The sequence below is a fragment of the Delphinapterus leucas genome, chromosome 1 (assembly GCF_059928025.1).
Source record: "Delphinapterus leucas isolate spDelLeu-1000000601 "Yukka" chromosome 1, BTC_Dleu_Yukka2, whole genome shotgun sequence".
In the NCBI taxonomy this organism is placed as follows: Eukaryota; Metazoa; Chordata; class Mammalia; order Artiodactyla; family Monodontidae; genus Delphinapterus; species Delphinapterus leucas.
This window is the reverse complement of record NC_143129.1, coordinates 134,899,439-134,913,021: the sequence shown is the minus strand read 5'-3', so window position 1 is coordinate 134,913,021 and position 13,583 is coordinate 134,899,439. Positions and strand designations below refer to the sequence as shown.

The 13,583-nt window shown below is 42.5% G+C and overlaps 1 protein-coding gene across 3 annotated transcripts in view; it reads right to left on the bottom strand.

Moving 5' to 3' along the window:
• Nucleotides 1-13,583, bottom strand: part of JAK1 (Janus kinase 1) — a 139,168-nt gene that overhangs the window by 36,555 nt on the left and 89,030 nt on the right. For all 3 annotated transcript variants that reach the window (XM_022581222.3, XM_089921463.1, XM_022581220.3), the window contains 4 exons: nucleotides 13,131-13,329; nucleotides 9,517-9,640; nucleotides 3,992-4,145; nucleotides 587-750 (listed from right to left, as the gene is read on the bottom strand). In XM_022581222.3, coding sequence (XP_022436930.2) covers nucleotides 587-750; nucleotides 3,992-4,145; nucleotides 9,517-9,640; nucleotides 13,131-13,329 — 641 coding nt within the window. The remainder of the gene's footprint in view (nucleotides 1-586; nucleotides 751-3,991; nucleotides 4,146-9,516; nucleotides 9,641-13,130; nucleotides 13,330-13,583) is intronic.

Genomic DNA, 13,583 nt, shown 5'->3' with positions numbered 1-13,583 from the left:
GAACTATACTGAGAAGGATTTTAGGACAGATCCAGCACAAAAGGAAAAAGTTCAGTGATAGATGGCAATGCCCAGCATGGGCAGAGAGGAAGGGGGAGGGCATGCAGGCCACTCATTTGACTGGCACCCCAGCTCAGAACTGTCACCCTAGTACAAATTTCTGAGGTCATCAGCCAACATTCAAAATCAGGACACAGTTACAGTTGTGCTACCTTTCATAAGTATTCTAAAAATGAGTTGCACTCTGCAGAGAGCAGTAGTCAGCCAAAACCTGGCAGTAGTTAAACTGAGATATATGAGGAGCTTCCCTGGTGGCGCAGCGGTTGAGAGTCCGCCTGCCGATGCAGGGGACGCGGGTTCGTGCCCCGGTCCGGGAGGGTCCCACATGCCGCGGAGCGGCTGGGCCCATGAGCCATGGCGGCTGAGCCTGCGCGTCCAGAGCCTGTGCTCCGCAACGGGAGAGGCCACAGCAGTGAGAGGCCCGCGTACCGCCAAAAAACAAAAAACAAAAAACCCGAGATGTATGAAAACATACAAAAATAACACCATCCCCACAGTCAATTCTTTAGCCAGCAGGAAGGTTTACCTGATGTCCTTGGGAAGTTCTGGCAACTGCATCTTCTTCATCATGGCATAGTGGGAGATGGCCAGGACGGCCATTCCCAGACACTCGTTCTCAATATCATGCCCATCCTGCTCCGTCTTGGGGTCTCGAATGGGAGCCAGGCATTTGACCAAATCATACTGTCCCTTTGGAGCAGAGGTGAGAAGAAATGAACCACCACTTAAGTTTCAAGAGTCCACTCATGTTTCTGATCTTGAGAGGAAGGTTCCCCACACAGGGAGGTGCTACCCAATAAGCAGTACAGCAATGAGACTAACGAGATTTAGAGTTTCTCTGGCACCAAAGTTCTTTCTCAACAGCTGGGCATGAAGGGGCTTGGGAAAGGTCTCCCCAGGTTAATTCATTCGTTTAATAAATACTCACTGCGCACTATGCTGGGTGCTGGTGAACAGTATGAACACGTGAAGCCCTTCTGTGGGGCTTCCTATGTAAGCGATGATGAAAAGCAGCATGTACTAGGCTTGGGCTGCACCAGGGCATGGGATGTGACAGCTGTCTGGGGTTTGATTATTTGTTAACTCCACAACAAACCGGTGTATAAATGACAGAGCACCACACACCCTTCTGATGTAGATATACAGAAAGGAGAAGGAATCCAGATTCTACACTGCATCATTACCACACGTAAGTTTTTTCAACATCTGCTGTTCAAGTTTCCGGTAGTGGAATGTATCACCAAAATACACCCCCTCACTCATTGAGGCACGCCACATTCCACGAGCCAATGAGGGCTGCTAGGTCCCCTTTATAAAGCCCTAAACTGAGTGCCAGGCACTGTGCGAGGTTCCTCTCATTTACTATTTCACTTATTCTTTACAACAGCCCTATGAGGGGGATGCTAACATCATCATCTCTGCCTAACAGCTGAGAAATCTAAGGCACCAAAAGGTTAAATAACTTCATTCACTCACTTGGTAATCATTGATTAACAAGAACCAATTACGGGCCAGATGTTATTCTAGGTGCTAGGGATACAGCAGTTAACCAAACCACATCGCTGACCTTACGGAGATTTCCAGGAAAGAAAGAAGAACAAACAAACAAAAATATATAACATCAAGTAGTTACCAAAACCAAAGTCAAGTAGAAAGAATACTGTGGGAGCTGCGGACCTAGTGAGTGGTGGGGTAGAGGGTCAGATCAGATGTGACTGCAGGGCTGCAGCTCTGCAACACTGTGCTACAGTCAAACTCAGTCTTTAAAGCTCACCGACTGGAAGTGTACACAGCTCTTAGGATTGGGACCTCGTTAGCCTTTCTCCAGCTCAAAAAGAGGCAGACATGAAGTATGGGGGTGGTATTCCTATATAAGGAAGACACTCACTTTCCCTGAAGCAACTTTAGTTTAGTGGGTTTTGGACGGAGGGCTCTAACTGCTGCAGTTCCCCCTTTTCCCCAAGATAGGACTTCTTGTTTCTCTCAGTAAGAAAAGGACACTGATCACTTCTACAAACTACCAAGGACCAACAACAATCATCTCCACCAGCAATGTGCAAAGAGCAGAACAAAATCTGAAACCATTTTGTCTGGCTGTGATTTTCTGTCAATATCACTGTACAACTACCTCAAGTAACTCATTCCTGAAGCTCTGAAAAGTCAGGTTCTAATGTAATACTTATTCTTGAAGTATGGTGCACTCTTTTTTTTTACACTTCCTCTCCCAAAAAAGTAAAAGAATCAATCTCAGAAATGAATATATGTAAAACTGGGAGACTGAATTCAAAAAGACCAATCTGAAAATGGCCAGTTCACTTATTTTTTCCACACAGTATCTGCCCAGGGCTGTGCCCTGTCCCATTTCTCTACTGTCTCTGAGTCCTCAGGTATATTAAGGAACGTGGATAGTGTGCAATCAACAACTAAAGCTGTACAAGAGAATACAGCTGTGACACATAACCCACACGTGTAAAAGCACATCCTAAGGAAATAATAAACAGAACACATATTTAGACGTATGTATGAGGCTGTTTTGTAACAGTGATAGCATAACAGGGGAAAAAAATCAAGAAAAACCAAACGCGTTCAGAAACAAGGATTAGTTAAATAAAGGCTGACTTCTCCTCTGGATTCCAGTCTCACGCTCGATTTCCTAGCCGAATCTCCACTTGTGTATCTCACAGGTGTCCCCAAAAGAGAGCTCCCAATTCCCACCCCTTCTCCAGCCTGCTGCTCCCAGTCTCCCTATGCAGGGAATCACTCCGTTATCTACCAAACACTGCCCAAAATAAATCTCAAAATTCTCTTTGATTCTTCAAATATCCTCACCTTCCACATCCAACTCATAAGCAAATCATATCAAATCCATCTCCAAAATTAATCTCAGAATCACCCATTTTTCTCCAACTCTACTGCCACTACACTGGTGCTACTGGCATCTAAGGAGAGGAGGCCAGGGGTGTGGATAAATATTCCACAATCCCTTACAACAAAGAATTAACCAGCCCAAAGTGTCAGTAGTGCTGCTTCTGAAAAGCTTTGCTCTACTCCTCCCTTAGAATTGCAGACAGTTTTTTATTCTTCAAAGTTCAGTATAAATGCCACCTCTTTAGAGGGATCCTCTCTGATCACGCTATTTAAATTAGGTCTCCCCATTCAAACCTCCCTCCCCATATGCTCTATGACAAAGGCCTTTTTCTTCATAGCACTTTTCACAATTTCTTGTGTATTATCTATGTATCATTTTATCTGCTTGTTTTGTTTGTCCAACTCGATTATATGTCTGGTGCTTGCAGAGACCATGTCTGCCTTGTTCACCACAGTTTCTGCAGCGCCTTAGCAAAAAGTACACAGGCACTCAGAACAATAACATATTTTCAAAAATTACATAGTGCATAATACATATCTGCATGATAAAATCAGGAAGCACATATACAAAAATGTTAGTTATCTCAGGGTAATGTAATTTAGGTGACTTAACCTCTCTTTCTGGCTTTCTTCTAGTGTCTTATTGTTCTACCCTGCCACCAGTGTGACTCAGAGTGGCCACCTGCTTCCTCTCTGTGACTGCTGAGAAGTACCTTTGTGATTAGCCCTGCTGAACTACACCTTCCCTCACTTATAGCTCCCCTCTGCTCTCTGCACAGGAGGCACTGTAGACACAAACTGAAATGGTAGGAGGGGGGAAAAAGAAAGGAATGGGGAAGAAGTAAAGCCCAAAAAGCCCACAAGTGGGATAAACAGCCGGTTGGATGCTGAACTGCCTTCCCCCTCCTCACCTGGGGCAAGTCCAGGGTTGGTGAGAACTACCCATGGAACAGGCCATAAAGCATCTTAGCTGCCACCATGGTCGGCTGCGCCAGGGAATCTGACCCCTACCATGTCTTACCCACCCCACAAACTCCAGGCTCTCCCGGGCCCAACATCTTACCTGAGCAAACAGATACTCCAATGAGCTGGCGTCAAGGAGAGGGGTTGCATCTGGAACTTTTTTTTTCTCGTAGCTATTCTTCTGCTTCTTTGGAGAATGTCGCCATACTGACTGCTCGTTATCATTGGTCCCGTGCCAGTTGGTGAAATAGAACCTGTAAGGCAGGAAGATGCATGTTAACTGTGGGAAAGGGGACCTTGGCATGCGTGGGAGAGGCATCCTGGTTCTACCCAGAGCGATCAGTGCCAGAGGTTAAACTTCCCTGAGAAGTAAACAAACAGACCTTCCATCTGTGTAGCGCTTCACTGTTTATAAGGTCCTTTTCTTTTCATTCTTACAAGCACTCTGTGAAGAGCATACTGCCAGAACCTCATCTATGACTCAGGGAGATAAAGTGACTTCCTTAAAAATCACAAAGTAATTTCCACTCCGTCTTCCTAGATAGGAAAACACTGCTGTCTAGAACTAGATGCTAGCCCAGCAACTCCCTCCACTGTTAGTAACGCCAGCCTGCCTTGAATCCAAGACCTATTTCACAGTTTAACATTTCTGAAATCTAGTTTCATCATACAGTCAAGACATACCGTTAATGTAGCAGTGTTTCCTAATTCTCAGATGGCTGTTACTGACACTTTTTATCCTACAATGAACAAAGTTTTAAAACAGAAGAAATATACAAACACTACTACAAGCATCAGCTGCAGTGCCCTGAACTAATAAATGCTTCATATACATTATGCGATTTAATGCTTACAGCAACTGTACAAGGTATGTTTCACTGTTTCCATTTTATAGATGAGGAAAACTGAGGTTCCGAGAGGCTAGGTCACCTAAGACCACAAGCCTGTTTCCTCCACTACTACTTTCCTCTGCCATCTGTAAGAGAAACATAATGAGTTCTGGAATGTGTGAAAGTGACTGAGCCAAGCTGATCCAGGCCAGCTCTAGGCTACAGACTCAGAGGGTACCTGGGTCTCTCTCCCTTGACATGCCCATGTGCTGATGAAAAACCACCACGGCATGGAGAAGGAACATATAAAACCTCCCAAAAAGGAGCTGCCGTTAAACTCAGATATCTGTCAGTGAGCTCTATTTGCAGAGCCTAGGGCATGCCAGGTCCTGGGCCAGGCTCTGGAACACAAGGGGTTCTCAGGCACAGTCCCTGCCTGCTGTGAATTCCCTGTCTGTAGCCAATCAGTTAAATCCAGGGGGCACATCTCATAAATAGGGCTACACTGTGACTTCCATGGACCCCACACAGTTTTCCTTTCCTCCATAAAAAAAAATATTAAAGTTATATTTTACAACTATGTTGGTATAAAGATGAATATAATCCAAGCTGGATTTTTTTTTTCCTGATTTTAATAAAATTAAAACACTTCTGTGGACCCCTAATAACGTCATGAGCCCAAGGCATTGTGCCTCACAGATAAGTTTTTCTTGAACATGAGTGTCTCAGATAAGGTGTCAAAGGAGTACCAAGGAGGAAGAAGTTGCTGCCACTGCCAGGGGATGTGGCAGGGAAGGGTAAAGTGTTGGGGAAGGGAGTTGGGACTAGGATAAATAAATATCAGGCTATGGAGTCTGGACCATACACAGAAGGCAGAGGAAAGACTGAGCCAAACTGATGTGAGGCAAGATCCCACTGGAAGAAAGCCCCACAGAAGATGGACTGAAATGAGAGAGGCCAAGAGACAAGCAGGCGCCTAAGGCAGCAGCCTGGGCAATGCCGTGAGGTTTGTGGGGGCAGAGGCCTCAGTGCCTTGCTCATCACTAAATCCCCAGCACCTGGCATATAACAGGTGCTTAATACATGCTTGTTGGATGCAGAAACAGCAAATGAATGACCTAACTCAAGAAGTAGCAATTAAAATGGAAAGGATGGATAAGAAGTTACTTTAAAGGTAAAAATCAACATTTTACAACTTTCAAGTGATTCTATACAGCCCATCTTCCACAAAACTCACGGAAATGACTGAAAATTTGACTGTGGCCTTTGGCATCTCTCTCTCAGACAGAAAGAGCCACGTATCCACAGAGTCCACATGCACCATAAACCACAGCTGCAGGACTGTCCCCGCACCTTCCCACGTGAGAGTAGAAGCCTGAGGCTCTCAGCTGACAAAGAGGCCAGAATTCATGCTGCCCCCAGGCTGAGGAGCCTGCTCTTCAAGGGAAGAACAGAGCAAGGTGGGGAGGACTCCTCCAGGATCGGTTGCCCCAAGCAGGCAGAAAGTAAGAGGTGAACCAGCCCTACCAGCTGAGCAGACACAGGAAATCTGACACTGGGGCAGAAAAAGATGGACAAGGCCATGGCCAACTCCTCTGACTGCTGAGGGAAATCCAAAATGGAGAGTTCTCTTCATTCATACAATAATCTAGTGATCTACTGTAAGTTCCAGGGGGTCTGCCTGGGAGGAGGCAGGTGAGAGGGTCTAAATGGGATGATTAAGAGAGCAGCTAACAGGGCCCAGCATACTCTCTCGGGGCTGAAGAAGGACATTTTCTGAGGTTGCTGTCTGAGCCCTGTGAGACTAGCCTTGCCTTGGAAGCCTTTAGGTAAGATGTTCAGACAAGATAAGGCAATGTGCAGCTTCTCCACTACAGAAAGGCTGAAGGAAGCCTAAAACAAGGCTGGATCTCTGGAAATTGCCTATAGTCAAAGGCTGACAGCTCTCTATTTAATAAGACAATAAAAAGAAAAAAAAACTTTAGATCATTTAACTGCCAAAATCAACATCTTCCATAAGCAACAAGCATATATTGCATAGCACAGGGAAATATAACCATTATTTTGTAATAACTTTTTTTTTTTTTTTTTTACGCGGGCCTCTCACTGTTGTGGCCTCTCCCGTTGCGGAGCCCAGGCTCCGGACACGCAGGCTCAGCGGCCATGGCTCATGGGCCTAGCCGCTCCATGGCATGTGGGATCTTCCCTGACCAGGGCACGAACCCGTGTCCCCTGCAGCAGCAGGCGGACTCCCAACCACTGCGCCACCAGGGAAGCCCTATTTTGTAATAGCTTTAAATGGAGTATAACCTACAAAAATACTGAATCACTATGTTGTACATATGAAACTAATATTGTAAATCTACTACACTTCAAGAAAAATAAATAAATGTAACAACAGGGAATGTTTCAAGGAAAAAAAAAATCAACATCTTCCTAATCGCTAATAAGACAAAACTAGTAAGTACACTGAAGACAGAAATTGTGTGCCTCTTTCAAAATTAATTATTAAACTTGGGCCAATTCCTGATACTACAACATGCTAAAGGAAAAAAATTAAGAATGATCTAAATAAATGTAGTACGACAGCTGCTGATATTCCTCTGCAGAATGATGTGGAAGAACACTGCAGGAAGGAAGGAGGGAGGGAAAGATTATCCCCCTTATTGGTGGGACAGACAGACCTGCCAGTAAGAGATATGCCTTCCTTGCAAGTTTCTGAGAAAATTATATTACAGATGATGACATATTCTAAGTTTGTGTACAGCTATTATATACAACGAATTCTCTTCAGGCTTCCATAGAACTTTACTAATGGAGAGTAAAATTCATTTAGATGATAAAGCAAGAAAACTTTTTTTTCTTAAAAAGGAATAAAGAATATGCTTGTCTTATATTAAGATACATTACAAAACAATAGCTATCAAAATTATCTAAAAGCAGAAAACTATAATTAAAGTACAAGAACACAGAGCTGGGGTTCCACTGAAATAGTCACCAACATTTATTTTCGTGTTACACCTTTTTTAGTGGTGAGATGCTGAGGTTTCAAAATTATGTAGTTTGTTGTAATGCAAATGTTTTAGCTTAGGGTGGGATCTTTTCTTCCAAGTTCAAAGAGCTTGTGGTAACAAAGCAATATCCTGTTGAAGCCCAATGTCAGGTACAAAGTCAAGGTGCCAAAAATGAGGCAGCCATGCACTTCCTGGCAGCTAACATAAACAGGGAGCTGGCAAAGACAGCTTTTAATCATGAGGCAGTCACATGACCAGCAAAGACGAAGGCCTCAAAGAGGATTCTAATGCTAACAAGACAATTCACTATGTGTGTAACTGTGAGTAACTCACTTCTCTTTTTTGGACATCAGTTTCCCCCTAAAAAACTGGAAGAATTGAATCAGGCAAACTCAGGTGTCTTCCAAGTCCCAGATTCTACCATTCTAGATTCCGAGCCAAGTGGAAAAACCTAGAGGGAAAGAACTAGAACTCAATGAGATGCCCCACTCCCTAGACTTCGAGCTGCAAATACATGTTTCAATGCTGGGTCACATAGCCAACCCCCAGGCCACAGAAAGCTAGATTACACTCTGAAAAACAAATCCAAATATAGTCGGAAGGCTCAACTGGGTGGGGTGAATGTTTCCCTAAATCTGGGGCGTGAAATCTCACGTGACACACACCTCTCCTCTTAAGGTGAGACCGTGGGTGAGTACAGAGAGAAGAGGAAAGTCAGCCCCAGGATGATTATCAAAGAACGTAGATCTGGTTCAGCTTCCGCTGAGAAAAACACCCAGGCCACTGTGGAATGGTAACAACTCTACTGACTCCCCAGAGTAAATAGCAGCTAAAATACTGAGGGCCTCTGAGATATCCAGGGCTTTTCCAGCATGACCCGGCGTACCATTAGCATTTGAGCTAACCCACTGACTTAATCACATCTATGTACGTTAAGATTCTTTTCAGATATGATTCACCCTATTTATAATAGGGTGAATTTATAAGCTCCTCTGCTAAATATACGTGTGAAAGTATGCTTAGCTAGTATCTAACAAACATACTTTCAATTCTAGGTACAGAACAAACACACTTATAAACTCAAGAGACTACAGTGGTAGTACTGACTGCCTGTGCCACCTTGGGAGACTACGTGACATTTAACAAAGTCTACAGTATGGGAGAAAAGGCAAGTAAGTACCCACCAGAAGAAAAATTACAGCCCCACTAGATAAAAATCCTCAGGGAGTGGATCAAAACATTCACCTCTTTAGAACAAGACCAAGCTAGGATTTCTAGGTTTCCACTTCAGGCAGTGTTTCTCAAGCTCTCTAGCTGCAACTTTTAGTAAGAAACATATTTATTTTATCATGACCTAGTACATACAGACAGATTACATATCGCAAACTGAAGTTCTAAAAAACAATATTCTTAGGATATGTATATATGATGATATTATCTGTCCTCAACTATTTCTCTCTTTTAAAAAAAATCCTGGTCATAACTCACTAAATTAAACTCATATCCATGATTCACTGAATGAAAAACTCTGCTGTAGGATACTAATTCTATTCAAAATACCCTCTGCATCATAATGATTTCTTTTCTAAAATGTGGCAGAGGAAGGTGGTCAAACTCACCTTGAATTGTTTTCCAAATACTGAAGAAGCCCTTTCCCATACCAAGCAAACACAAAACTTACAAGTTATAAAAATGACTACAATACTTCTTGGTAAGTGAATCAGGGCTCCAGGCTAACCGTTGCCCGTCCCTGCATGAGGGAGCCCAGCAGGCACCCATACCTCATCCGGTAGTGGAGCCGGAGTGACATCTTGTCGTCGACGGTGATGGTGCGATTCGGAGCATACCAGAGCTTGGTGTTCTCATCATACAGGGCAAAGAGGTTGTGACACAGAGGAGATATACCTGGGGAAAAGTAAAGAACAATCGGAAAATTAAAGACAGATAAATCTGGCCATCTGTTTCCAAAGCACAACATATGCAAAGACCAGAAATTCTCTTGTCCAAAAAGAATCTATGTCATATTCGCATCCTCTTACAGCCAAATACAACTTCCAACCATGTTCAATCAGGCAGTTTTAAACAAAATAATAAAAAATTATGGCTCCCCAGGAATATATACTATAGCTCCTGGCAAACCAGGTTAAAACCATTTAAAAATGAAAGTCAATAATATTTCTCATTACAGTGTCTATGACAGAGTCTTACCAAATCCTGCTTCAAAGAAAAAAAGGCCATCTGAGAGGTTTCCAGACACCACCTGATGTGCACCTTGTTAATCACAGTGAGAAACATTCTTAGAGTTTGAGAAATCCCTAATCTGTCTCCTACAGAAAATGTTTAACCAGTTCTAACACACTGTGATTACACATTAAACATGTGAACAAGTTCCTGGCAGTAGCACATGAAATGTGTGTTAGAATAAATAACCAAAGTGATTTCTATCAGTGATTAAAATCTATTGCCATTAATAACAATACACTTCTTAAGTACTCTGTATGGTTATCAAAAATATTTTTTATTGGTAGCCAACTAGCAAGAACATATATGCTTACAAAAGGTGGTCCAACAGTGCTCCCTTGCCTCCCTACCTAACTGCCTCCTTTGATACAAGAATGTTCAAAAAGATAAGGGAGATGATGAAGCCAGGAGAGTACCTTTCCACTCACTTCTGAGCCCATGATTAAAATTACACAGACCTGCAATCTGAAAGTGTCAGGGGAGATAGGAGAACGATTGCAAGTAATCAATCACTGCTGATATTTTCATGTGTGGTCAGGCCTCAAACTAAGCTACAATGAACTTAAAAGCAAAAAAACATGGGAGAACATGAGGTAGCTGGCACTTGTTTCCCAACTCAGACATCTGAAGTGAGACTGACACTGACTGGGACCCCGGCTGGCCCTGCTCACCTAGGCAGGGACTCTCTCCAATGCACACGCTAAGTTAAGAAGTTACAGCTTTCTTGTCATCTTCATGCCTCTGCTGAACTCCTCAACTCCTGCTTCTCAAGATATTTGGGAGTTACCCCTTCAGAGTTACACTCCTCCATGTAACAGAGAAGATGGAGCTAAATTTCAAAGAGCATTTTCCCTTGGGAAAAATGGCAAATGGCTTTTGGATCCAGTATTATCAGGACTATGTTTCAGGTAAACAGTAGGTTTTCATTCATAAATTGGCTTCTGTGGACTGGCCTAGAAATCTAGCTTTTCTTTATACATATCCATATTTGAATGTGAAACATACATATTTGAAGAATAATTTATCTATAATCATGGATAGGTCTATAATTCTACCACAGGTCTGATTCAAACAATATTACTACTTAAAAATAGGAAGATGAAAGATACCGTTTATATAAAAGTACTGAAAAATAATAACAATACTAATATTTACTGAGGGCTTTGTATCAGGCATCAGGCTAACACACATCTATTACTTTTTAATTCTCCTAACACTTAATGTGGTTAAGTATTATTTTTGCCATGTTACAGGTAAAGAAACTGAGATTTAGTCTGATTCAGGGTTACTCAACTAGTAAAATCCAGGGCTGGCATTCAAACCTAGATAGAGGTACTGAGGGGGCAAATAATGAGAGCTAAAAGAACAAAAATTTACCATATATTGGTGAAAAATGAGGAAGTATACAGACCCCAAAACATCATGCACTATAATAATAATAATAGCTACAAGAATCTGTGGTATTTCTGTATTCATCTATTTTTAAAATTTATTAATTTTTGCAACAATCCCCTGAGTTGGTTACAAAAGATACTACTCAATCTCTACAGACTGGGCTTAAAAACTGATGCCCCAAATTGACCCTGAGCCCAGAGTAACAGGATACAGGGGCTGTGTCTGTCTTCAGATTCACAGGTTCTCCCCCTCATCTCCTTTAGCAGCAATTCCTGTCTCTCTCACTAACTGCAGCCCAACAATTCTGTACAAATGATCCTTGCTAACAAACTAAGGTTTATACTTGCTATGCTGATGGCAAGAAGCTTGGCTAAGAGAATAAACACTATACAGCAAATCTCAAGGTAAAGGGGAAAAAATGCCTTAGAAACACCAATTTACATCTAGTTGTTTTGCTAATTACAAATACTTTTAAAGCTGCTGTCCAAAGCTGGTTCCTTACCTACTCTGCTATCTAGTCAAAGTAACTCTAAAATATTAATGCATTTTCCCCATAATAATCTGTAACTCAGCCAACTTTATCTAGTGTTATGTTTAGTCAGTAAGGATCTACTACATTCTTCCCTATAGCACCAACCTCTCCCCTTTTATTGGAACTCTTGTATTTAAAGCATTTTAAGCAGAAAGACATTATCAGGAAGAAAATGGGTTTTCTAGACAAGCTGTATTACAAACAAGGTAGCTGATTCTTGAAACAACCACACTATCCCCGCAGAGCTGTTCTGAGGACTAAAGATGATATAAGTAAAGCATGGATCAGACTATCTGCCATCATGGCTACTTAATCTATCATCATGAAATGAGTGGATTTTTTAAAAACAGCTTTACTGAGATGTAATTTACATACCATAAAGTCCACCCATTTTAAGTGTACAGTTCAATGAATTTTAGTATATTTACAGAGTTGTATAACCACCACCGTGATCTACGTGGATTAGATCTTCAGTTTCTATGAATTAACTTTACCTGTCATTTAAAAGCAGGTAGGCAAAAATTGCCAATGACTCCAAGTTTAAAGGATAATGAAGGGCTTTATTTTGTTAGTCAGTTTGGTTTCCTACCTTCTAAGGGCAATAGGCTAACTTTAGTAAGACAAGCCTCACTTTAAAAAAAGAAAAAAAAAAGAAAGAAAAAAGAAAAAACGATTGTCTTGTTCACAGCCTCACTGTCCTTCCTTTTCACAACTTGGCAATCTGACCAAGCCACAAAGTGACACTTAACTTCTCCCTTCAACTTAGTGTCACGTTGCAGGGGCAGGGGGCAGGGAGGGGGGTGTCAGGCAATAAGGAGGCAGGTCATGGTAGCATAAGGACAGACCACACTTTTCAGAAGTTTTAAACAATTAATATATTGAGAGATGGCACTTCTGAGCTTGTAACTTTGTGCCAGGCGCTTCACTCATTTAGTGCTGATATTATTCCAATTTCACAGATATAGGGGAAATCAGAAAACTGAGCATCGTTCCCTGGTATCCCTGTAGCTCATTAGTGACAGAGCAGGAATAAGCTACTCTGCAGCAAAGAAAGTGAAAAGTGAAACTCTCAGAATTAAATTCACTGGCCTAAGGTCAAATGCAAGTCAGTGGCAGAGGCAGGGCAGAACGAATGGCTCCCAGAGCCCACACCTCTCTCCACTCAGTGGAGGTGTGGGGGCAGAGACACCGGGACCTGCTGGGCCCTGGGCAGCTGCCGGTACTCACAGCATTCCTGCGCCGCCTTGATGCACAGCTCCTCCGCTGTGTACTCTCCGCCGCCCAACCGGAGGGGCTCCCTGTCCGACAGATAGAAGAGCACTTCCACCCCTGGCTCAGGGGCCTCCAGATTCACGTCAGTCTTCTTGGAGCTCCTCATTTTAGCACAGAAAGCCATGGCATTGCAGTCCTCTTTTATATTTAAATACTGTAGTGGAAGGAAAATGAGACTATGCGGTCATTCTATGTGCTAAAAGCACTAAGTGGTGAAAGAGTGTTTTGAAGGTAAGCAAGCCGAAAGATATGGTGTTGGATAAGTACCTCCCCCTGCCTCTTTCCTCCCTGAAAATCAAATGTACCAGAGCTCACAGCAGGTACAATCATGGGAAGTAATCAATTATGCACGCTCATGAATTATGGTTAAGACCATATTGTCAAAAATCAGAGTAATTTTAGACATGA